Genomic DNA, 24,917 nt, shown 5'->3' with positions numbered 1-24,917 from the left:
CCCAGGAGTGGCTATCAAGCGGCGGATACATCAAATACTGAGCCTGGAACGCTAAAAACTGGAGTTTAAAACCGCACACAGCCTTAAAATACCTTCCTGTTGGGAATAATGGTGCAACATCACACTGGAATCTGCGAGTTTGGCCAAATAACTGCAACAAATTAAATGGGGCCGTGTGTTTGAGGGCAGGCGGGGAGATCGAGAGAAGCTGATGTGAAAGCGTCTTCTGGCCAGAAGGGGGCAACTCCTCTAGTTGGGTTAGGAAGGTCCCATTAAATGGAAGTTAGAGGACTTGATGTATTACTTCAGTAAACAATTTGCACGAGACCTTATGATCTCAGTCGGTAGTTCCAAGTCTTCCTGGCGTTCATTTAGTGAATCCTGTTTAAGGTGGACTTTGGCTACTAGAGCCGCTCCTCTGTGTTTCAAGTGTGGTGGCTTCCGTTCAGCGGTTAAAAAGTCAAGATGGCAACGACAAGAATCTGCAAACTGGAGGCCTCGTAACGGCAGTCCACAATCCAATGGGCGACTTCACGTTTACTACGTCCACTTCTTGTGCAGAGCGTATGGCAGAGGGGCAGCGGACCGTCAATCAGGGTCAGAACTTTCTCTTAAAATGACACAGTTTTCATCCGATGCCGTAGTAACAAGTGCCGCCAGTATTATCTTTATCTTTTCTTCATGATGGCGATGATTAAAGATTCTTTAAAATGGGACAGTTGACACCAAAATCCCAAACACAAATTTCCCCGAATGGATATTTATCAGCCTACATTGTTTTGCTGTGAGTTGGCTAAATGTGGCCACAGCGGTACAGATGCCTGCCTTCTCTTCAGTCTTCCAGGACTCAATGATATCTGCATGCGCAGTTTCATATACGGTTGAAAAAAAGAGTTCCAACATGAAATTGCTCACGACAAGCACTCGGACTCGGACCATCGGTAGCAACGGCGTCATAGCTTCTGAAAAAGAGTTGTGGAGTTTTTTTAATGTATTTGTTTTTGTGGCACTTTAAGAACCTGAAACCAGACTGGCATCTTGTCCTCATGTCGTGAGAAGTAAGACATCTCTACGGCTCTCCAAAACTCACCAAAATATCAAGATCAACTACGCGCTACAGATGAGCGGAAATGTGTGTTTTCTGTTACAAATGAGTAAATGCATCCCTTCCTGTGCTCATGTAAACTCAGTCAGCACCGATCACAGCCAAGAGTGACTGAAGGAAGCATTATGATCATTTATTGACATGAACTAATGACTTCTTATTCTCATACAGATTTATCGGAATTAAACAGAAAAACAGAGCTCGTGCAGAGGGAGAGCGTCCTTTTCCTTCAGACGCGTCTGGTCGGCTCTCCATATCGAGTTTCCAAAACAGAAACCTAATGAATGAAAATCTATCAATCAGAAACTCAGCGCAGCCAACGTTCAACTATGAATTCACCGGCATTCTTGTTCACCCCGACCTCGGCTGGCCAACGACGTTTGGCTCACTGCTCTGTTGCAAATTGAGCTTTTTGGTTTCCAAATCGCAGCCAGGCTGCTCACTGGAGCCAAACCTTTGGTCGGCTCCACCAACGTCTCAGTGGACCCCTGACGAGTCCGCCGCCGCCCTCGGGTCGGTTCTGGACCTCCTCTCTATACACGGTCAATGTCTCCCGTACCTACATTACACGTTGGACTCAGCGGGGCATCACTAATAAATGCGGCTGATTTAAGAATCATTTATGTTTGTTGTTTTAATCTAGTTACACTTTAAAATCATGCAAGTTCAATGTCACAGATTTTTTATACAAACATCTACAAAGTGTATCAGAATCTGAGCAAGTCTAAAAACTTTCAAGCCTGAGTAAGGAAGTAATAGAAATAGTTTATAGAAAGGCTTAATTCTGCATAAGGGCGCTCTACACGTCTACACATTTTTTTAAAAGTTGAATATTATATATATATTATTATTAATATTGATTATTTCTATTGATTTACTTAAATCCTTCATTCTAACATTATATTGCATTACTGAATAAAACATATACATTCATATTGTTGCTATAGTATATATTAATGTTTACTTTCTTATTCTGAACTTGAAACAAAAATGTTGCGATCAGAATTGGGAAGATAAACACATAGAAAGACAAAGCGTAGCTCTCCATTAATACAAAAACAAAATAAGAATCAACCCGACCACGAACGAAGCTTTCACATGTACAGAGTAATTCCAACAACACACGCCGTTGTTATAACCGGCAGCGCTTGTTGGTTATAACCAGAGAGTATTCCTCATTATAAAAAGACGTTGCTATCGCGGCTGTAATGAGAGCCGGATTTCAGAAGCTGCGCTGATGGGTGAAGGTTAAGCAGGAGAACAGTGACAGAACAAGCTGTCCCAACATAATGAATGTCGCTTTGATTAAGAGAGATGCTCGCTCTGATGCAGGCGCAGGGAGGTGAAATCCCACAAAGCATCCGGCAGCTAACGACAGCCCCGTGTACACCGCTCGGCGACGGGAGCGAGCGCCGTTTGATTTGATGTCGTCTCCAGAAGAAAGCGAGGCGTGAACTCAATTGAAATGCTCGTGTGTTTTGCCAATATATGCATGCTCCTTTTAGCTTTTGTTGTTGTGACAAAAAAATAGGTTCTCATGAAAAGAGAGTAAGCTATTGAGAAATGTTTCTTTTTATAATGAGAAATGTTCTGCTTATGACATTAAAAAGTTACACGAAATTGAGATATTTGAATGTTTTGTCATTTGAACATGCTTTTTAAAGAGGCACTTTTCTTTATCACGACAGATGTTTTTACAACAATGGCAGTTCTGCACTGCCAGACCAGCTTCTGCAAACCAGTCAAGAAGATTAAGCCCAAAAGTTGGATTAGCTAAATTTATAAAGCAAAGCAGAGTATTAGATATCCAACACAAACGATTGGCTAATAGTTCATATATCATATTATCAATATACTACTATTATTACATTGTCTGGATTCAGTCTTATGTATTCCTAAAAACAGTTGCAGGACTAGTCCAAAACAAAGTGCAAATTCAGGCCGCTGGAGGTCCTCGAGGGGTAAAACTCTAGTCGAGATCTGCGCGCTCACGGCAGATACTCATGTGCATATCACGACCAAGACCCAGAACTTCAACCATCCCGGTCCCTGAGTGCGGCACGCCGGTGTGCAGAAGGTGCCTCTGCAGGTGCTTGATCCAGTCCCCCTGGACAGACAGGGGACCGTGGAAGACGAGGTCGCAGAATCTGCAGACAGGGAGGAGGAGCCAGTTACTGTTTCTACAGCCGACGCACAACAGTCTTCTTCAGCGGGGAATGTTAGATTGTTTTTTATTGCATTGGTTGCATTACGATTTCTCCTGCATCCAGTTACATGTTCCATACGCCGGGGGCTTAAGAGTTCATGATGCGTTTAAGGTGTTAGTCTTCAATCTCGCAAAGGTGTATTGTCAACTTATCATGATGTGGTAGTTGAAGTTTTTGGTGAGAAAGCTTTGACGTTTGAAGGACCCATATGAAATAGTTTGTTGAGAAGGAATTATGATTGGTGGAATTTGTGTATTTCCCACACACACGGACATCAGATCGGTCCTCGGTGTGGGTCGATATATAACTTTAGGTATTTGAAGGAAGGAAGGAAGGAAAAAATGGTGTCAAAACACCCTCAACTTGAAGTGGAAACCAACACTTCTCCCAAAAGGCTCTTTCAAGCTTTTAAGTGGGCCAATTAATTGATTGCTCACTTCTGTATACGGACCCAAAGTATGTTGGCCTAAACCTCTAAACGCTGGACTTCCCAGTCTCCACTTCTGCCTTGTTTTTTTGCACCCAGTAAAGTACAGTGACCATATTGGGAATGTGCAGTATTGACGTGTAGATGCTGTATACTGCAGTGACAACCTGTTAATCACAATGTAGACCCGCCCTTAAGCATTCGTGCCTATTTAACGCTAAATGGGAGCATCATTTAGTCTTGAAAGTGGAAATTGAGACCATAAACTCCTGTTCACCAGGTTCACTAAATCAAGTGTGGTCGTTTTCTCAGAACCGGAGGTGCCGCCTGATCCCATCCACATTTCACCAGTTCTGCCAATGGAAACGTGGTTTTCTTTTAGGGAGCGAGTGCTTGGAGCTACTGTGAAGGTTCTGTGTGGTCCCAGAGAAGAAGTGGCTGGTCAGTGTTTACGCTGCTGTGCTGCTACATCTCCTCATCTATTTTATTTGGGGCCTACACACGAGACACGTAACTGGGTAGAGAGAACTCTCGCTTGCATAGGTTTCCTTTGCTTGTTTGTACCTGCAGGTGAAGGTGTAATCCTCAGCACTCAGGGAGGGTGGCACGTCTTTCTTTGGCCCAGGCCTCGGCTTCTTCGGCTGGTAATCGCAGCCTAAAAAGACAAAACGCTATACTTCATCTGAGGGAATGCATCAAGTAATTACTGAGAAGAGGCATGAATAAATATTCTCATTGTTGATGTTCACTATTCCATCTAATGTCCACAAAATCTCCTCAATCAAACAGCACGCTGACATTCTGCTGCACGCTCATCGCCATCGACGTACCGTGTCCTTGAAATGCGGCCGTCCTCTTCCTGTGTGCGTAGGCCTGAAGATGAGCCGGAAGCCCGGGGACGGCGCCGTTACACTCAATACAAATCTTACTGGAATCACACGCCCCTGAAAGGTTAGAACGTTGAAAAAAAAATAAAAAATGAATCTCAACTAGAACAAGTGGATCAAAGTGTTTAGGTTTCAATCGGGTGAGTATATTTTTTTAATACAGTCTACCTGATACATAATATCTCCAATAGAGGTCTAGAGATCATCAGTAGTGGTGACACTGTATTATTGAAGGAATAAAGCATTGCGGGGTGGTGTGCAAATTCACGCGGTAATTTTATTATCAAGCAAAACTGTTACTCCCAGTGTGCTGCTCCACCTGTTTTCATTCTAAGCATCTGATTTGCACTCTCCTGTCTGAAAAGTGTTACATAGTGAAGTTTAACACAATCGCGTGTCTTTGGGGGGGGAGGGGGCTGTTTTCACATACACCGGAGTCACAGAGGATTCATAAACTACTCTGGCATATCACAGACGTGTTAGTCTTCTGACAGAAAACTGGCGAAGCTGCGCCCCATCGCCTGCTAACCGCAATAGTTGCTAAGTAGGAATCCCAAAAGATCTCTCAGAATAAAAATGTATTTTGTGATTATTTCCCAAAAACATCTATAAATATTGATTGAAATAAATCTGTTTTATATTTCCATTTCATTTGCAAGTGATAAATGTTAATGACGGTGATGAAAAAGTATTTTCCTCACAGCCCTAACGGCGTACTACGAAGCGTGCTCTAAAGTTTTCAGGGCCGGACGGACAAAGAAAGATATCCAGAACATTATAGAGAGCAATGTGATGTTTAAATCTTTCTCCGTGCCGCCACTGAAAGTTTGATTTGGACAGACATTAAACAAAATTGTGGGAACACGGATGACTAGCTTCCAACTCAACATCAATAGGATCTCATGATTTTTTAATAGGAACTTCAAAAGCACTTTGGCGACATTCAATCTACTGTATTTGTTTGTTGTTTCCTACCATAAAAAAAAATCAAAAGACCATTGTTTAAAAACTGGCATCCATCTGCAGCATACAGCTATCTGAGAAGAGACACCGGAAACATTTTCATAAAATATTGATGGACTGAATGTTAATGTGTAGTGAACTTCCCTGTTAGAGAACAGAGCTAAATGTGCTTAATCTGTGGAGGAATAACACATGGACGAGCTATTGAGTAGCCATTGCTTTCCAGCAAAAGGGTGAGGTATTGAAATGTATCTTTCCGTAGATCTACAAATGCACTACACTTTACATAAATGCCCGTCCATCTGCTACTGCGCCTTCTCGTTCTACCTGCAGAGACTTGTGATGCTGAAACCACATGTTTATGAAACCGTTCTAATGAGACTGCATACCATGAGCCCAGTTTGGTGCCTCCGTGTAACCTTTGGGGAAATCACAGAGGTCCCTGGGTTTGAAGTCTTCCTGGTTTCCTCTCGCCGACAGCTCCATGCTTCTCTGTCTCACCCTGAGCAGTTCAACTAGAGTGCTGGAGGAGGCCTCGGGGCCTCGCTGCGCCGCCACCTGAAGCCTCCTATCCGAGAAGGCCTCCTGTTTGGCCACGAAGCTGTCCGACACGGGACGTGGACTCCTCATCTCCAACTGGATTTTCACTGGGACGGCCACGTGCATCAGGATCAGGCGGTCGCTGCTGATGCGTGAGGGGGATTTCCTCTTATCGAGGACCTGGAGGGTGTTCTGATGTTCCTTTTGGTCCCGGAGCAGCTCCTTTAGGATGCACAGCGGGGACTTGCCGTTGCTGGCGACACTCGTACCGATTCGCTTCAGGTGTCCCCTCACGTGGTTAGTAAGGCCGGTCTTCGTATCGAACCAACCTCTGCACAGGGGACATTTGTGCTCTCCTTGGGTTTCTGGCTTAACAGCTGTAATCTCAGATGAGATTTGTTAAAAACATAGTTATGAAAGAACAAAAAACACCAATCCGACATTCAAGATGTACTGTTTTGGAATGCTTGTTACCGGGAGTCACTCGCCCTCTGTGTGTGCTCAAACCCAAACTTCTAGTGCTTTGTTTAAACATCTGGGACATGTAAGTTTGGTTAGCTGGCGGCCCCACTTTGCAACGCACACTTATCAGCTGGTAGCGGCGGCCCGACCGATGGCTTCCTCACAGAAGCGTAGCGCCCAACATCATTAGCTCTGTCCGTCCTTGTTTGCACTCTTAGCATCGTTAGCTGCTAGCTGCCGGATGAGCCCTGCTATGCTTTGCAAGCAATGAATATGCTCTGAACTTTGTTTTTAGTACATTTACAATAACAGCATCATTTAACATAGATCTACATCTAAAGCGCTTTTCATCTTAATGTTTAGACTAACAAAACCAAATGGCGATCTGAAAGGGGTCGTTAAGGGCAAAGATACAGAGAATCAAGCTTCACAGTGAGTTTCTCCCAATGACAACACAAACATATTTACAAGCAGGTAGAATGGCTGCCACGCTCGCTTTAGCACGTTAACATCCGCCAATCAGATGTACAAGTACATGATGTACAGTCTGAAGTTGTGTGTAAGCGTGACAAGCGATAGGGTAGATCATCTTCCACAACCCAGAGTCACACAACAGCGTCACAGTAAAATCAACACCCGTACCTTTCATCATTCTCCTCGTGCCACTGGGAATCCTTCTGCGGACGCGTGGCTGATGGTCCCGCAGTGCCACTTGCTCCGGCGAGACCGTGTGCCTGGCGTCGTAGCTTAAGCCGACCCTGTGGAGGTGCCCTCGCACGTGATTCGACAGGCTCACACCCGACTCGAACGAGGCCGGGCAGTAGGGACAGCGCTTTTGTTCCGGCGCCGGTGAGGCGAAAACGTCAAAGCTGTACCGCGCGGACGTTGGGGGCGACTCTGGGGAACCGTCACACGCTGTGGTGTCCAAGTGCTCCTCCTTGATGATGAGCTGCTCTATGTCACTACAGTCTTCACCTCCGTCCTCTTCGTCCTTGAGCACGCGAGGGCTTTGGTCTTTGGCTGAAAACCTTTGCCTCTTTGTGAAATACCTCCGCGCGTACGGGTTGCTCGCATTCCCGCTTCCCAAGAAGCGGCCTGCGGCGTTCCCGGCGTCACCGCCATTCACATTGGCGCCAGTGTTTTTCAGGGGCGTTGACCTTTTTCCCGTCGACAGAGAAGTTGGGTTTGCTCGCGCTTGCAGGCTCCGGCTTGCCGGGACGTTCTCGCCACCCTGATGGAGCTTCTGAACTAATTTTGGACTTGATGGTAAGAACTCGCCGGCCCGCTTTGAGCTGCCAAAAGCCTCGCAGTCATTGTGTTCCTCCATGCAGGTGAGATCTTTTGCTGCATCTAATTTTGCTGCGGTCTGCAGGAGTAATTTTCCATGCCGGTCGACCCTCCACACACGCGGCGGTGGCGTGTTCTCGGCGCAGCCGACGCCGCCGTTACACAGAGCAGGATTTACAGCTGTGTCGTTGGACGTCCCGATGCAAAAGTCCCCCCTTTTGGGGAAATGGGGCCTTTCCACAAAAGTCGACCTATGCAGATTCGGATCAGGCTGGTCGGCGACCTTTAGGCAATTACCAAGCGAACGCAGACGCTCCAGCTCGCAACGTCCTCCCGGCGCTACGCCGTCTCTGCCCGCGAAGAAGCGCGCTTCGCGCCAAAACCGGACGCGGCCCGCTTCCTCGGCATCGTCAGCTGGAGGCATCTCCCTGTGTCGAAGCCTGTGCGTGTCCAAGTGTGCTTCGAGTGCCTGCTGTGTCAGCGTTATGTAGCTACACTCCTCGCAGAAGTAGTAGTGCTTGAGATTGTCGCGCGTTTTGGCGTGCTGGACGGAGATTTTAGGGCAATCACACACAGGTGTGCAGCGAGGGCAACGCACTGTGGCGCCCCCGTCTTCCAACTCGGCGTTTTTGAGATCTTTGATTCCCCCCCGAACTTTTTCTAGCCCGTCTCGGTGAATAACGATGTGTCTCATGAGGGAGCTGCTATCGCAGAACAAACGCCCACACTCGCTGCATATAAAGGGGAGCGAGACGTTCTCACTGTTCACCTGATTATGCTTGCTTAAATGATACATCATATGTCTATGGAAATGTCTCCTCTCCTTGAAATTAACATTGCATGTTGTGCATGAAAAGAAAAGCGGATCTCGTTGGACTTTTTCCGTCCTCAAACGGTCTTCTTCAGAGGTGCAATTGTGTTCATCTTCAGGGTCATTTTGCTCATTACAGCCCGCCTGTGCTGCCGTGCTGTAAATACAGTGCAGAGAGTCTGACACGGTGTTCCTAGAAAGATCCTTGAGTGGCACCGCAGAGTCTTTAATATCAGATCGGGCACCCACAACCTCATCTTGGTCGGCGACGTCAACGTTTCCAGCATCGCTGCAGAAACAGGCGCGTCTGCGTGTGTGGTTTAAGCTGCTGTTAACCTTTTCCAGAGAGGCTGACATGCTTTTTGCATGCGTGTTGTGCTTCCCGTCCCCCCGGTGCATCACTCCGGTCTCCAGCCTTCTGTCACTGTGCAAGAAGCGCTCGCTCGCTGAATCCCAGCCGACCGCCTCGGCGTCCTCGTGGTCGTCCGAGGAGCTCTCGGACCGCTCCGCGTCCCGGCGAGATCCTGTTTTCGTGGTCTGCTTTGTCAAGGGTCGGCTAATGCGCATTTGCTCCGCGCCACCTGCACCCGACGGAGCGGGACGGGCCAGTTTGGACTCATTCTCCGGCGAGTGAGACAGCGGCGTGTTGACACCTGGCTGTGTGGCCAGTGTTTTCAAGACGGGCCCCGCTGTGTTCTTCCAAGCGTCTGATTGAAGCTCACTAGGTGGTGGTAACACCTCGGGGCTCGTGTCCGTCCCCGCTTGCCACGCGGCATCCAGGACATTGTTGGATAAAACAGTGCCTTTGTTCAGGACACAGTGTACCTCTGAGTTGGGGTGTGAACCAGGTCCATTAACAAGTGCTCCTGAAGGCAATGAATTGCCTGCATGGGGAACAGCGGGGGCCCCGCTGTATACAAATGGATTCGGCTGGGTTCCATTTAAAGGGTTTTCGTGTTCATCCGAGGACAGACCGGCAGCATTGTTCTTCGGGGAGAATGTGTGACTCTGTAATGGCTCCTGAGTTCGACCTGGGCTGTCAGACAGCCGCTCCACGTCTTTGTCCTCTGGTGCGTTTCCTCTCAGATCAGACATAGCGCCGATACGTTCTGAAAACATGAAAGAATATCACAAATTCATCAAGTGCACTTCATATTTCTGCTCATTTGCAAGCCGGCCGCGTGAAGCCGGCATTGCTTATCAGCCTAATATTTATTTCAGGTGCAGTGTCGAACCATCCGAAGACAATTTGCAGAAAGAGGTAATGCCTATGTAAATTACAAAATGAAACACTCTCGCACAACTGGTTTCAAAAAGTCTAGCTCATTTTTTTCCACACTGATAATGTGATGCTGTTAAAAGAAAAGAAGCCCTATTTTTCTCCATAAAACCAGAGCTGTATTATTCTGCGCCGCATTATGATTTCCCCAACACCCTTTTTCGCCACCTCTATTCACAACAAACCCTGCTGTTAGCCCTGAATACCCTGGCGAGGATGCTTAATTATGTGAGCGTACCCCTGGGACTCAACCTGCCCTGCTTCTCCGCCTAAAGTTCTCAGTCGTCTGCTAAGATTGACCAATTTCCATGGGAACAAAGTACACCTCCAATGAGATCATATTGCGTCTTATCACTCTGTGATGGTGCCAACGCGGATCCCAGCATGAGACTGTTGTTACTCGAATCCTGACAAATTGGCAGGCACACAATCTGTCTAAAACACAAACATGGGCCTGCATAAAGAAAAACATTACGACTTTCGGCACACACACACACACACACTTGTTTATTTTGGTGGAGTTAGTCATTAAATAGGATCATGATCAGAATATGATTTATCATGTTCAAACTGCACAGATTAAAGCGTGCCGTCCAGAGTTGATTTAGTTCAAAGCGTGCGCTCAGTGGGTTTTGACATCCAGGGCTGGTCGCTCTCTACAGGAAGCTGCGTTGCTAACGAAGTGGTAAATTCGGTGTTAATGAGTGGCTTCACTGTTACCACCTCCGAGGTAAAACCTTCCGAGCTCCATACTCGCCCCATCTGTTGTGGTGTCAAAAGGTTCGGAGGGGGAACAGACGCTCTCCATTTAAAAGCAAACTTCGCTGTGACCCCCCCAAACGGCGGGGAGGCAGAACCATCAAAATATCTTGGTTCAAAATGTGTGCGAAGCATCATTAGCAGCCGACTCACACAACTGGAGGCTAAATATATATATGTATGTATATAAAGAATAGGGGCTCGACCGCCAATGCAATTCTTTATGAATTCATTTTGCTTCCGCTAGCTTCATTTAGTCGATGTTAAAAGGCTGACTTTGCCTTGCCTGGAGATATTTACAGGGATTATGAGCTCTAATACGCTTAAGCTGTATGCAGCCATCGATCTGCTGTGAGCTTTCACCAACCCTGTTTGCTATTTTCACAAAGACGTTGGCCTCAATCTTCTCTGTTTCTGTATATGAGATTTCGGAGGTGCATCATTATCATTGTGCATGTTAGACAACAGAATAGACAATAGAGGCATTTGGCCACGTCTTTTTACCTTCTTCTCTCTGTTGAAGAATCACCTTTCTAAAGATGCTCTTAACCTTTGGTTCAATATAGTACATCCGTACAATGTGATCCAATGCAACGAATGCTTCCATCTTAGTGATGTGTCCAAGATGGACAATATTAGGCTATTACGTCACGTTATCTAATTGATGTGCTCAGCTCTGCCTCTATGTAGACCGGATTCATTAGGCCGTTGCATTGGATTGCATTGCAGGTGTACCTGATAAACTGCGGGCTGATAACAATAAAAGCTTCAATTTGTATCACAGAGAAAGAAATCTGAATCACTTCAAGAGATGCAGTTGAACACGTTCTCTCTGAGAGCTGGTGGGCCGGGACTCGTGCCATGTACTCACATCAGCGTGGCTTTGAGTCTGGCACACAACCTCGGCGCTCGTCACGCCCTGTTCTCTTTCATCCTGCAGTCATTCTCTGCTCTGCGCGGTCTCATTTCATGAAAATGCTGTACTTTTGCCTGGAAGAAATTCATTTTTTGTTCTTTGAAGGAAGTAACAACATCTTTCCGCGCACAATATGACCCTCTAAAAACAACAGACAGTCAACATCATTGAAGGACTTTACTTGACATGGAGCGAGTGGCCTCTGAGCAAGACAAAGAAAACAGTAGCTGCCGTGTAGTAAGATAACATGCATGTTAATACAAGCCGCAGGGGCCTGAGTGAGGCCCAAAACCAGTCTGGGACTATGGGGGAAGCTGTGCGGATGGTCTGGGTCTTCTGAAGTGGGGTTGTATGAGGTTCTTTTACATAGTATTTGAATTTCAGTGCTGTGAATAGACATTAAGAAAACGTTTTCAGAAGTTTTATCCATGAGCCACCTGACTCATTTGAATGAACCCCAGAAATTTGATGTACGACTTTGGTTACGTCTGATTCACCAAAGAAAAACTATCAGTTTAATAAAAAGTACATGTCAATTGATCACTTGTGCCAAAAATGTAAATGATTGAATGGAAGATCAATACTTGGAACAGAAAATAGGTCAAAATTGGCAATTGCTTTTTCTCTTACCAATGGACGCAGCAATGATTGAAGGTGCAAGGTTCTTTTAACGCTTGACTCGATACAAAGAAAGTCTGAGAGTACATAGAATTACTTCTGTATATATTGTGTGTTCTTTAAGGATGAAAAAAAGAGAAGGATACAGTTACTCGTGTACAATAGTGCATTAACCGATTATTCGATTGACATTATCATCATTACTTGTTACTTCATAAGAAAGATGCCAAACCTTTCCAACAATTCCAAATGGAAGCTTTGGGGTTTTAGACTGTTGGTTGAACAAAACAAGCCAATAGACCAGGACACCTTGGGATCCATAGCAATGGACATTCACAACACATTTCCTCCAATTAACAATAAGAAGAAACTAATTAAGCTGCAAACCCAAGACAAAGCGTGCTGTCCACTGCAACATAAACAATAAAAAGATTCCACCACGGCGGAATGGCTTTTCATCAATTATTTAACGTAAACCAGTGAAACAGGCAAACTCAGAACAGGGACAACACACGGATCGAGTGCGGCACTGTGGGCTCGTAAAGGGCCGTGAGTGTCCAAGCAAATTCCTTCTCCTTGTTGGACCGAGGACCCGGGCTGGCAGCACAGTGGAGACAGCGCTAAAAACCAACTGGGACCAGTCAGCCAAAACCATTTCAACCGCTGGAGCTGTCTGCACGGATCAACAGCCAACCTCGTATCCCTCTGCCATCGCCTGCTGCTGAAGAAATGTCTAAACAAGGGGAGCCGCGGTCCCTCAAGTACCGAACTACACTACTTCCCCGGCTAATGGGATCTATTGATTTATTTGACACAATGTGAATTTATGAAGCCGCCTCTTAAGCGCGAGGGTATCAAAGCGAGGCTCAAAAACAAACAGACGGAGATTCGCCTCGACATTCCGGTAATCCCAAGGTGAGTGCGTTCTCTCAGAGAAGGTGCCACGGCGGGAGAAGAAAAAGAAGAGAAAAACAACGCAAAGTTCTTGTTCTACTTTCTTCGCCCGCGCAGCCTCTTCCCCGCAGTATCAAACAGCAGAGGAGAAAGGACAAATTAACAAAAATACGCCACGAGCCAAATCTCGCTCTCCTCACGCAACAACGTGCGGCAACACAGCAACAGAAGAAACACCCCAAATTTCATAAATTTGCACAGGAGAAAATAAAGAGAGGAGCTTGACACGCTGCCTTTGCCTCTGGATTACGCTCTCTTTCATCCCACTGAATTCTTGTCACCCATAGGTCATTTCCATAATAATGGGCTCATTCTCCCTAATGGGATTCTGGCTGTGATTATGTATGCCAGCGTCTTGTGCAGACACTATCAGCCCTGTCATCCCGAATTGCACAAATGTAATTACGCAAAGCCTTTGATAACTAAACAATGTAATTTACTGCTTGAGTGGAAATAGAAACAGTGTTATATGACTCATATTATGCATTAAAGGAAAACGAGTGAGTGCCAGAAGTGGTGTTAGAAAGAAAACACTGTTCTTTATCGTAAGAAAATTAAACACTAATGTATTCTTAAAGATATCGGGTGTCCATTCAAGTTGTTTTAGAAAAGATTCACAAAAGGTATAAAGGAACTTTAAGAAGGCGCAGTTGATTGATAAAATGAAATAACGATAAAATCCATCTGCTAAATACGTCAGCAGCCAGTCAGATTACTTTAGTATAAATACTGATACTATTCAAAAACTACACCTTTGGTGGAAATGTGAACACAAGTTCATAATAAAGAGCTGAGGTGAAAGTTTCGCTTACAATTTTGAACTACGTTATTAACCAAAAATTCAGCATCAGAAGAAAAAAAACATACCAAGCACGTCTAATAGTCTTATATACTTAAACAGTATATATATTCATTGAACTATTACAGTAGAATCCTCAAGCTATTAATGCCTTCCCAGATTTAATAAGAAGAAAGAAAATCTTCCTGCATTTGCCACCCAAGTGCAGAATGAGAGACTACAATGAGTTACAGAGGAAAAGTAAATGACAAGTTTCAGTCGGCATACCTTTGGACAGAGCCGGATAGCGGTTTCCTCACTAAGAAGATTCATGCTAAGCTAACCAGCTAGAGGATCTAGCTTCATATTTAGCGGACACATATGAGAGTGGCATCAATCTTTTCATAAAACGCTTTGCAAAGAAAAATGATCTAAATTTTTTTTTTAAAAAAGACTATTTTTTCAAATGTGTATCATTTCAAATAATAAATGTCAAAGATTATAGTGAAAGGACGTTGGGTATACTAAATAAAAAAATAAAAAGGACACACAGGACGAGGGTTAAACAGGTGAGAGTGAACCTTGAACCAACGTCCAGCAAGTATCACTGAAAAAATCTCTCCCGAACCGGCTCACGATAGACTTCTCGCTCGCCCCCTCTCTCCGAAAAGAAAAAGGGAGGGAACGAGAGAGGCGGCTGAAGATTTACTGATGAAAAAAGGTGAAGCGAGAACATTGGGAGTGATAAAAGGGGACAGGGAGCGAGTGACAGTCGGGTTAAGACAGAAGTCATGTTCAATAGCAGGTAGGAACATCAAACAGCGAGTTCACAGGAAACCCCGTGCAACCTTGTCTTGAAGGAGGATTTCTGTTGTGTGGAGTAGATTATGTCTGTTCAGGCTGCTGACGCGGCCTCATTTGCTGCCCGTAGTGTTGGAGGGGGATTAAACGATATAAACTTTAAAGCTTTAAACAATACCTTTCAAAATTAAATGGATTAAGGGAGGGGTGTCTGATGGGGATTTCCCAAGGCTTTGTTAGTTTTAAACTCTACTCCTTTTTAAAAAAAAAAAGAAAAATTAAAAAAAGGGGAAGAAGAAATTTCTCAGGCATGTGACCGTTTTAATGAGGCTGCTCTCACGTTGAGGAGGGCAGCGGGCATCCGAAGCAGATGGCTCTCATAAACATCCTATCTGCTCCGTTTAGATACACATCGCCGAGAGGAAAACAAACCCCGAACACGCCACCGCCACCGCTACCCACCTGCCCACGTTTTGGCACGCAGCGCCGCCTCGTTGGGATGACACACCGTGCTCCGCCCCTTTGTAATAATACGCAAATTCGCAAATTATGCACACAACGTCTGACCTGTTTCAAGCGTGCGCAGAGAAGACGCAGCGACTGCCGGGACAGGGTATTTGTTTGGCTCCAGTCAAGGTGTTGACTTTTATTAAATGAATGAACCGAAAGTTCACAAACACGACGCAAGACAGACAGAAGTTGTTGCCGGGATTGGGCGGATGCTTCCCTCTTTGGTTGAGATGCGTTTCTTAATATATACACATTGATATATATATATGAATATCAAACTATGTTGTTGCCGCTTTGCTGCAGACATGTGACCATCCAGATGAAAGGCAGTCGGTGTCAAGCTGCTCTCCAAATTGAGGACGGGCTCCACATTGCTCAGCAGACATCAGTGAGCTTAAAAATTCGGAGGCATGTCAAGTATCGCAGGCATTAGGATGAAACCTCTCATTATCTTTCTTTAAAACATAATGCGAGAGCAGGAACCGAGCGAGGTGGGAGGGGTGGAGCTGCGAGCACGGGCCTCGCAGTCACTAATGGCAACCGTAGTCAGTCCTCAGCAGGCACCTCGGGTTCTATTATTAGCCCGGGACAAACAACTCTAAACAGTATCTGGATCAAGCGCGTTGCGCGCTGCCTCTAATTTGGGTTTAGGGGAGCTCGGAGCGGCTCAAACAGGCGGACGCGCGGGGTCAGAGAGATGAAAAACAGCGGCCGCCAGGGAGTCACGTCGAATTGGGAATGCGGAAGGACGACAAAAGAGGCGCCCATTTGTCCTACTCCATCGGGGGGAAAGTGGACAGCTTGAGCTCAGCGGCCTTGTCAGCGACGCGATTCCCCTTGTCATTTCCCAAGGTCCGCCTGCGCACACACACACACACACACACACACACACACACACACCCGGACGCATGTAAGGCGATTATTCAGCGCTGCTTGTCAATTGTACCTTTTCAACCCAGATCAATGAGTCGTCTTGCACCAGGGGCCTGTATCAACGGCAGTCATTAACATGTGAGTGCCACTCTATCGGCCCCGGCTCCAAATAAATCAAAGGGGTCGGGCTACAGAAGAAAAGGGGCTAATATTTCCTCAATAACCCCAGAGGGACACCATGGAGAGATGCAAATTGCCTCCCAGGAGACCCCGGGGGATGTGGAGGAGCAGCTCGCTGGGAGGCAACGGGAAGCTAATGAGTATAATGGTAAATGTATACAAGGAGAGGGAGAGGAAGAAAGAAAAAAAAACCCTCCTCTCTATTCATACCAATTAATGCAATCTTATCAATGGAGGTGTACTGTAGGAGGAGGGCCCGCGTCTAACCCCCGGCCCTCCTCCCCACTTCCACCTCGCCAGCGTCTGTATTATTCAACGCGGGGCCAGGCTGCGGTCATTAGCCCTGTGGGAGGCCGGGCCGGGCCCGGGGAGTTAAGGAGATTTTAAAAACCACTCACTCCTCACATCAAAACAAATCGCGCCGAATCAAAGGGGCTCAAAAAATGTCCTCGCTCGGAAAAAAGGGGCGCGGCGGAGAGAAAGCCGGCCCCTGCCGCACGGACACGCGGAAAACGCATGGCCGCGTCGGACAGGAGCGGCTTCGCCAGACCGTGCCGCGCGTGAGGGGAATGGATTAGCGGGAATAGGGTGCCGTGGCATGAAATAATATGAAATCAAACCGGGGTAGTGCTAAATATCTTTGCATAATGACTAGAAAATGATGGCACCGATACATTTAATTGATTAAATGGAGCTTAGCAACTGTGATATTCAAGCTTTCATTAATCCTTTCTTTTTTCCACAAACGCTTAGCTTGTTGAAATGAAGACATCATTTGCATGCAGTCTTAGCCATTATTGGTGAGATTGCTAACAATAACGGCTGATACCACATCAGAAACCTAAAAAAAACAACAAAGAAAATAAAAATGTGTATTTTCTTCAAACAAATGAAAGATGGGAGTAACATTTTTTCAAACAGAAAGAAGCTTGTTAAAATGTTGTTTCCTGGTGCAGATATCTGTTTTATCGTGTCTTGTTTGAAATGACTGACATCTATTTCTAGATAATTCATGAAACAAGTGGATTTGTGGAGGAAAGTGGTTAAAACAATCTTCACCCCACCGGCAGATGTCTCCTTGCTGTTTCTGTCAATAAACAAAATGCCTTTCTGAGATGGAGATGTTCGTCGCAGTGCCTGAACGCTGCTCCTGTTGTCTTTAAACAAACATTTGACCCTGTGCGGATCAACCGCATTCACACTGATGAACAGATCCCCACAGTCATTACAGTATATATACTATAATCTATACAGCGCAGCAAGCAGTCAGTAACAAACGCTACCAACAGACGGCCCCTGCTGCCATCGGAACTCGTGTAAAATTAACATAGGATGAGGCACTGCCAAAACTCCACCGAAATGTTTATTAAATCATTTTATTTAATAAACTTGTATTTGTATTTTTACTGTTATATATGCAATATGTGTGTTATTCCAATTGTTTAGACGTCACAATGACAAATGACGTTACGCATGATCAATTATAAAAGAAGTGGTAGAATAAGCGGTTCTTTTAAGGTCCGTTCATTGCAGAACTTTTGAATACTGTATTCTACAACATGTACGACAAAAAGCACAACTCCGCTGTGCCTTTGGACGTAAATAGGTTACGCCAGTAATCATTTACGTTGCGTATCAAACATTAAAATTGAGACATTACTGGACATTTGCGCGGCTGGCGTCCAGTAACGTACCACCTACGTTGTAAGCGTAATCCCCGCGAAATTCAAAAAGTCAAAATGACGGCAGCGGCGTTCGCCGACATCACCGAACTGAGACGGGTTTTACAACGCTGTGATCGAGGTCTTCGGGAGGAAACAGCGGCGGGCCGATTTTATGTACAAATAATCTACAGATTGAGGAGTGAGAAACTATTTCGGGCTTAATATCGACTTGATGAGTGTGGTTGAATAAATGGCGACTACGAGCCATTTGCCTTCATATTCAGCAGTGTGTGTTTTCATCGACGCTGACTGGCAGACATAATTGGCCGGTGTGCCATTATTAAGCATTAAGTAATAACTACTGTGTGTGCGTGTGTGTGTGCGTGTAATCTGGCTTCCATAACTCTTACTGACATCAGCGCACGTCACTGTACTGGAGTCACCATGCCGTGTCACCTGACTGAGCAGGACAACTTATGGGCGCACGGCTACGTGGCGCCTGCAGGGGTCAGAAACCACGTGGGAAACTTTGAGTTGCCTCTGAATGGCGGCTAAAAGGAATCAAAGTGGTGCGTGTGGTTTAAGGAAGCATTTGAAAGCCCCGAATAGCCAAACAAATGCTCCATAAGCGTAAAGAAGCAGCAACGCCTCCATCCATCTTTTTTTTTTTTATATTTTGAAGGTCACTCATCAAGGCGGAGAAAGGAGCTTGACGGCGGGAGGATTTGCCCCGGAGAGATCACCGAGGGGACTCAAATGAAGGTTAATCACTATATAACTTCCTACGCGTCTAATCCCGCACTCCACATTTCATTGAGCATAGCTGTAAAAAGCCCTCCGTCAGCATAATCGCGCCTAACCTGTGCCCTGCATTGCTGCGATCGCGTGAATATCACAGCCGACTCGGAGAATAAGTGGGAAATTAATGAGGAAAGTGCCGAGCTCAACCTGGGATGGGCATCACAGGAAGGGTTAGCCGCCTCGCAGCTCATGCACAAAAGAAGCTCGCTAATCACAATCTCAGAGATAGACGCTGTTTGGACGGAGATGTTCTGAGGGGATGAATTCAGATTCAGCATTCTGATCATACCTTGAATTCGGAAAAATATGCGGCCCTGGATATCCGGATTTAATTATTGGTTTAGTTAATTTTGCTTTGTGGCAGCATTTGTATTATTATCCTATTGTCAGTACATTCCTCAGTCAGAACGGCATGTTATTTATTCAGGCACTTTTTAATATGACGACAAGCCTCTAAATAAAAGTTTTGAATATGAATCTATTCGTTGTGTTTGTTCCTCATCAGCTCATTTTAATGAGATTGCACAGCGCACCTTTTCCCGGCGCTGCTTTCCGATGCCTCGTCCCTTGGAGCGAGGGCCGAGTGCATCAGTGATCCGATCCTGCCCCTTAGTGGAGGAAGCGCTCCATAACCGCTGCGCCCGGGACGTCGGCCCCTCTCGGCCCTGGTGCTTCATTCGGGCCTCGGTGGACCCAAGCGGTCTCACCCGGCCGGCGCCTGGGTAGCTGAAATCACCTAAAAACAAATTCAGAAGAAGTCAGAAGAAATCATTTGAAAAAAGTGTAGTGTCGCAGAGTTTACATGTAAAAGACAGCGGGAATCTCAGTTCTGGATGTCGTGACACGCGCCGGCTTCACGAGCTGCTGCTCCGGGGTTTTTTTTTGTATAATCAGGCTGCCGAGAGTCAGAGACACAAACCACAGAACGAACCCTGATCCCTGGAAATTTACCCCAAATACGTCTCGTAGAATCCCTCTCACCCGCAAACACCCGGCTCGTCCTCGTCCTCGTGCAGTTTGCCGCTCGCTTCCGTTAGCGGACTAATGGACTGATGGAACCCTGCCTGAAAAAACCACTCCATTAGCTCCAGGTTGTTCTGGACGAAGTGTGTTACACTGAGATGGTCCTCACTGATGCAACGCAGGGATTCCAAATGCATCTGTACTCTGAGGCCTTGTTAATTTACACACACGGCGTTACTGCCTGCGTGGTACTTGTGTGCATTTGGTGTGGTGATTTTGAACGTATTTGTAGCGAGATTGTATACGGGAAGCTGAGAAGTATCTGCACTACAATGGTTATTCTCATTTGAAGAATCAGACTCATACTTTTGATTGAACGTTTATTGGTCTATCGTTTAAATATGTAAGAGTGTCCGTTGCCTCAATGACGTTTATTCATTAATGTTTAGTTCAACCGAGAGTCTGAAGGCCTCTACACACAGTCACTAATAAACAACGAGACAAAACTATTCACACCAGCAGCAAATCAAACCTTTATATAAAAGGTTGAATAGAGTTATGTAGGCAGTGAACAACAACAACCCTTTCTAATGAACAGGGAGAAAAGTTCAGCGTTTGCAAAGACCTTTAAACTCAAAGATACTTAATTATGTTTCACCAGAGGCCAGGAAATGACATTTTAAATGAAAGAATCTGTTGGTTTTTGTTTGATGTGACTGAAATGATGATGACATTTTCTTTTGTTGAGAAAGTGTAATCGGGGCCCTTGTAGAGATCCTCATTTAACAGGCCAACATCATGCAACAAGAGAGTAGCTTCTACACATACATGTCCAGTCATCACCAGCGTGGATATAAGACACAGTAACCATTTAGTAGATAGTTTTGCCAAATTAAATATTTAAATAACGATGTGCATCACATCAAACGAGCTTGGGGGAATATTTGAAACCCACTTTGGGTTTGCGGTCGCAGCGTTTCACCATCGAAATCCTCCGCTGGGCATTTTAAAAACACATTGAAACAAAGACGGCGGCGCGTCGTAAACACTTGTGTGTCAGGGATTTCGTTTCACGCTGGAGATTAATCAACAGCCGGCTTGTCACTCCCAGCAACCTGCCTACGAGTGAAGGAGTGAAAAGCGCGGGCACATGTGACTGACGTCTCCGATTTAATTCGACTGGTAATCACACCCAGACGTGGTTTCGGAGCATTTCACACTTCGGAGCTGCGGTTTCAGGTGTCAAGCTGGCGAGCAGACGTGGAACTGTGCCTCTGAATGATCACACCTCTGAAGAGCGGGGCCACGTTTTAGCTTTGCGCTCTGCCATTGTGATTATAATGACGATAATGCTAATAACCGGAGCATTAAACGCCGGCGGAACACCCGTTTGTCTCGCTTTTTCCATTTGAGCGCTAATCAACGCTCGCTCAAATACTAACTAGTCATTTCAGTTCAGCGGGCTGATCCGGACGAGTCGCGAGTCGTGAGAGCGCGTCGCCACGCAGCGGGTCATCTTGTTGTGATTCTGGTCTTGCGTTGACAGTGGCGCCTCTAATGAGAGGCGGTATTCCGCTAATACCACCCGCGCTTGTCGAGCTTCAGCAGGGGCGGATTCCGGCGACGGTGCAGAGTGTCGAACAGGAGGCCGATGAAATGAACGCGCGTGTACTCACGAGTTCACGGCGAAGCTCCGCCTCCACCGCGTGGCTGCGAGGAAACACACCTGCAACAGAGGGGGGGAAGTTCTGTGCTCGCTACACAGATCAACTGAGACTTTCGTTTCCATCCTTTCCCCCGTTTCGGGTCTCGGTAAGACTTTGTGATCACACGTGACACACTCGGCCTCAGGGAATCCGTCCTCCGGTACCCGGACGCTGTTTTGGATCCGAAAGGGAAAGCCGAGAACGTCCACGCGAGGAATCACGGCACACGAACTGAAGGGAGTACTTGATGTTCAAGCCTTTGTGTTTGTTTTGACATTAATACATTGAATTAGTGATTATTCGGGGTCTCACGCGGACCCCACTGCTGCAGCAAAAACCCTCTCACTCATTTTCCAAGGCGCAGGGCAGTCGGAAAGACTTCCATGCGTGCTTAACGCAGTGAATTCACAAGTCCCAGTTAAGTGTAGGAAAATATTACGGTTGAGAGTTGAAATGAGACCAAAAGGAAAACTCATGCAGGTCAGTTAGAAACCTTACGTAGGAACTAAACGGTTACGAAGCAGCCTCGGTTTAACGCTTGGACCTCTCAAAGGTAAAAGAAACCGTCAGCTAGGAGGTGGGCTTTTTCCAGCTTCTCGTTGGTGCCACCTGGGCAGGACTTCATGCAGGATCAGAAGCTCTTTCAGCCAGGACCTCAGGGGGGGGGCTCATGCAGCGACCAGCCCGGTGTGAACACACCCAGATCCGCCGCCTTCGACCCGACACTTGGAAGCTGTGTCGGGAGGACACACTCATCGCCCGTCATGCGATTGTCCTGCTCGTGCCCCCCGCGCGACCCCCCCCCCCCCCCCCCCCGCCGCTGCACACCGAGGCCGTGTGCTGGGCCCACTGGAGTTACTAACGTTTCCGATGAGGAAAAGATAAATCAGTTGTTCTTGCTGCTCGTGTGTGTGGATTTGCTGCCTCAGGCGATAGCCAACAGACTTCTGGACTGTTATTCAGACAAGACAATAATTGTGTTTTCTCCGTTTTCTGACAATTCCACACGAGAAGGATGGATATCTTTGATTGCAGCTCTGGTGTTTGCTCAAAGCGTTCGTCGCTGAGAGGAACAACCGCGACCGTTGTTCACTTAATGCGGATTACTTAACGAGTGTGATCCTCAGAAGCTGACCTCACCCCTCCATCCCCCTCAGCGATTCCCATGTGTTTCTGCAGACCGCGGTGTTCTTGGTGGACCCACCTGATTACTGACGGGTTGCTAATTCCGACCAGTGTTCTCCCATTTAAGCAGTCCCGGGTGTCTTCATTTATATAGCTGCGTAAGCGGAGAACCCATAGCCGTCTGCTGTGCCGAGCACTCGGGGACTTCAGGCATCTTGGTTAAAATATTTGACCTCGTCAAGTGACACATAATCAATTTGTGGATAACATCAGCCTCAACCATCTGATTTATTCAGCCCAGCGGTTGACTCCTTCACTCTCGGCGGTGTACTAATGCAGTGCGACCGACACTGGGCCGCTAAGCTGCCACAGGCCCCCCTCCCGTGGAAACCTAAGCTCTCCCTCAGACACCTGCAGGGCGCGCAAGGACTCGCTTATGTCGGGATGTCGACGGTGTGGCGGCCATTGTTTTCCCGCCGGGCTCGTCATCAGGAATCAGGAACATTTATTACCCAAAATACGTTGGACATACAAGGAATTTGACTCGGCTGATTTCTGCTGTCAGTTCCCTTGCTAATGAAGATCGATGGACCTTGATTGACGGTCACAGAAAATCAGTTACTGCCTTGTTTTTCACACGTTACCCATACGACGATGAAAAGAGTGGTGACAGTAGACCAAACGGAGACGGATGGATCACCATTTTAAATGAAAGAGATCCCTGTCTGCTGATGTTTGGTCACAAAGCACATATATGTCTCTTTGAAACGCGCACCTCTGCTAGCACCTGGTCCACTAGATGCAGTTTATTACGGTTAAAGCCTTTAATTTCTTACCAAGCTGTGATGGTAGCGCCGTTGTTGGTGGGGCCTTGTGTCGTGTTCACTGCCACGACAGAGAAAATAAGTATTGAACGTTGTTTTCCCACTGGCGCCTGACCTACGCTTGAGGGGGACAAAACGGGGATTCAGCAAATTCAGTCATTGTGACCCAAATAACTGGAAAAAAAATAAATCTGCACACACCAGATGTATTGCAACTGCATCGCCAGTTGCAACCCTCGGTGTTAAAAACCCCTCCCTCGTTAACTCAGTCCCATCGCTGCATAATGGACGACGCTCCAGTCCATGAAGAGGAGCAAACAGAACGACCTGCGTAGCGTGGACTGTATCTCCAGAAGGAGACACATTGCATTTCGGGGTTTGTTAGTGCAAAGTAGATGGAAATAACAGGGCTCGTAGCTGGGAACCGCAGGGTTGGTGGTTCGAGTCCCGGCTGCCCCATGGCCCATGTCGAAGTGTCCCTGAGCAAGACACCTAACCCCTAATTGCTCCCTGGGCAAAAATGTAAAAAAGCCATGTGTTAAAAATGCAACGTAAGTCGCTTTGGATGGAAGCGAAGGAATAGTGGTAAAGTAAATATAGTGTATTATGTAGAACACAGGGATTGGCTTTGGACTCTGAACACACACACACACACAGCTGGGGACTACTGAGAGAGGCAATGCGACACCAGCTAGCGGACACACACACACACACACACACACACACACACACACACACACACACACACAGTATGGAAGAGACGCTGTGAGGCGAAAGCGGCCCGACTGAAGTTGAGGCTGCAGCAGCTTCCGGCCGCTGTCGCTCACTGCGGCGGGGTTTTTTTTTTTTGTTCCCTCTCACGGACACGTGACCGACTCACGACGGCCGCCGCACGCGACGTCTCCCCGCGCGTCCCCGCGAGCCACTCACCTCAGGACGGCCAGTCGCGTCCTCCTCCCGGCTGCCATTGCGCCGTCACGCCGTTTGCCCGTCTTCCCCTCGTTCACACTGTCGCCATTTTGCTTCACCAAAAAAAAAGAAAAAAAAAGAAAAGAGAAGTCGGGCAGGTTGCGCTGCGGTCCGGAGGAGAGAGGGATGCGCACGGGGGGGAGGTGGGGGAGGGAGCGTCACCCAAACTGCGCTGCGGGTCCGTTGTGTCCCCTTCTGAACACCTCCCGCCATTCGGCAACCACTAAGTTAACTAACGGTAACTAACGAGCACTCACGAGGTGCGCGCGCGGTGGGGGGGGCATGACCTTGGGACTGTAACATGAATCCATAATTGACCTTTAACAGCCGGCCTACTTTCTCCCACGGAAAGTGTCGATTTCACGTGAATACACCAACACTTAACAAAAAATATGATTTCCGTTTATTGTTTTTCAATAACAAACCGATGTGGACACAAAAGTGACCAATATCTGAGATTCCAAAAAGGAAATAAAAGTGTCACTGCGTGGTAGAAAAATGTGCTACT

The 24,917-nt window shown here is 46.7% G+C and overlaps 1 protein-coding gene across 5 annotated transcripts; it reads right to left on the bottom strand.

Annotated features, from left to right (window-relative positions):
- Positions 1-1,213: 1,213 nt before the first annotated feature.
- znf644b (zinc finger protein 644b) lies at positions 1,214-24,643 on the bottom strand. 5 transcript variants are annotated; one of them, XM_078107665.1, is made up of 8 exons: positions 24,371-24,643; positions 23,453-23,555; positions 19,356-19,558; positions 7,234-9,798; positions 5,979-6,506; positions 4,570-4,683; positions 4,304-4,394; positions 1,214-3,252 (listed from the first exon to the last, which is right to left on the bottom strand). In XM_078107665.1, exons 4-8 carry the CDS (start codon positions 9,782-9,784, stop codon positions 3,075-3,077), a joined length of 3,462 nt encoding a protein of 1,153 aa, XP_077963791.1. In that variant the 5' UTR covers positions 9,785-9,798; positions 19,356-19,558; positions 23,453-23,555; positions 24,371-24,643; the 3' UTR covers positions 1,214-3,074. The 5 variants fall into 5 exon arrangements, with proteins under 5 accessions (XP_077963791.1, XP_077963792.1, XP_040040669.2 ...); XM_078107666.1 differs by having other exon boundaries at positions 23,453-23,560; positions 24,371-24,558; XM_040184735.2 differs by lacking the exon at positions 23,453-23,555 and having other exon boundaries at positions 24,371-24,631.
- Between the last annotated feature and the right edge of the window lie 274 nt (positions 24,644-24,917).

The sequence above is a fragment of the Gasterosteus aculeatus genome, chromosome 8, assembly GCF_964276395.1.
Source record: "Gasterosteus aculeatus chromosome 8, fGasAcu3.hap1.1, whole genome shotgun sequence".
Classification (NCBI taxonomy): domain Eukaryota; kingdom Metazoa; phylum Chordata; class Actinopteri; order Perciformes; family Gasterosteidae; genus Gasterosteus; species Gasterosteus aculeatus.
Note: the sequence above shows the minus strand (reverse complement) of the source record. Positions and strands in the feature narration are given on the sequence as shown.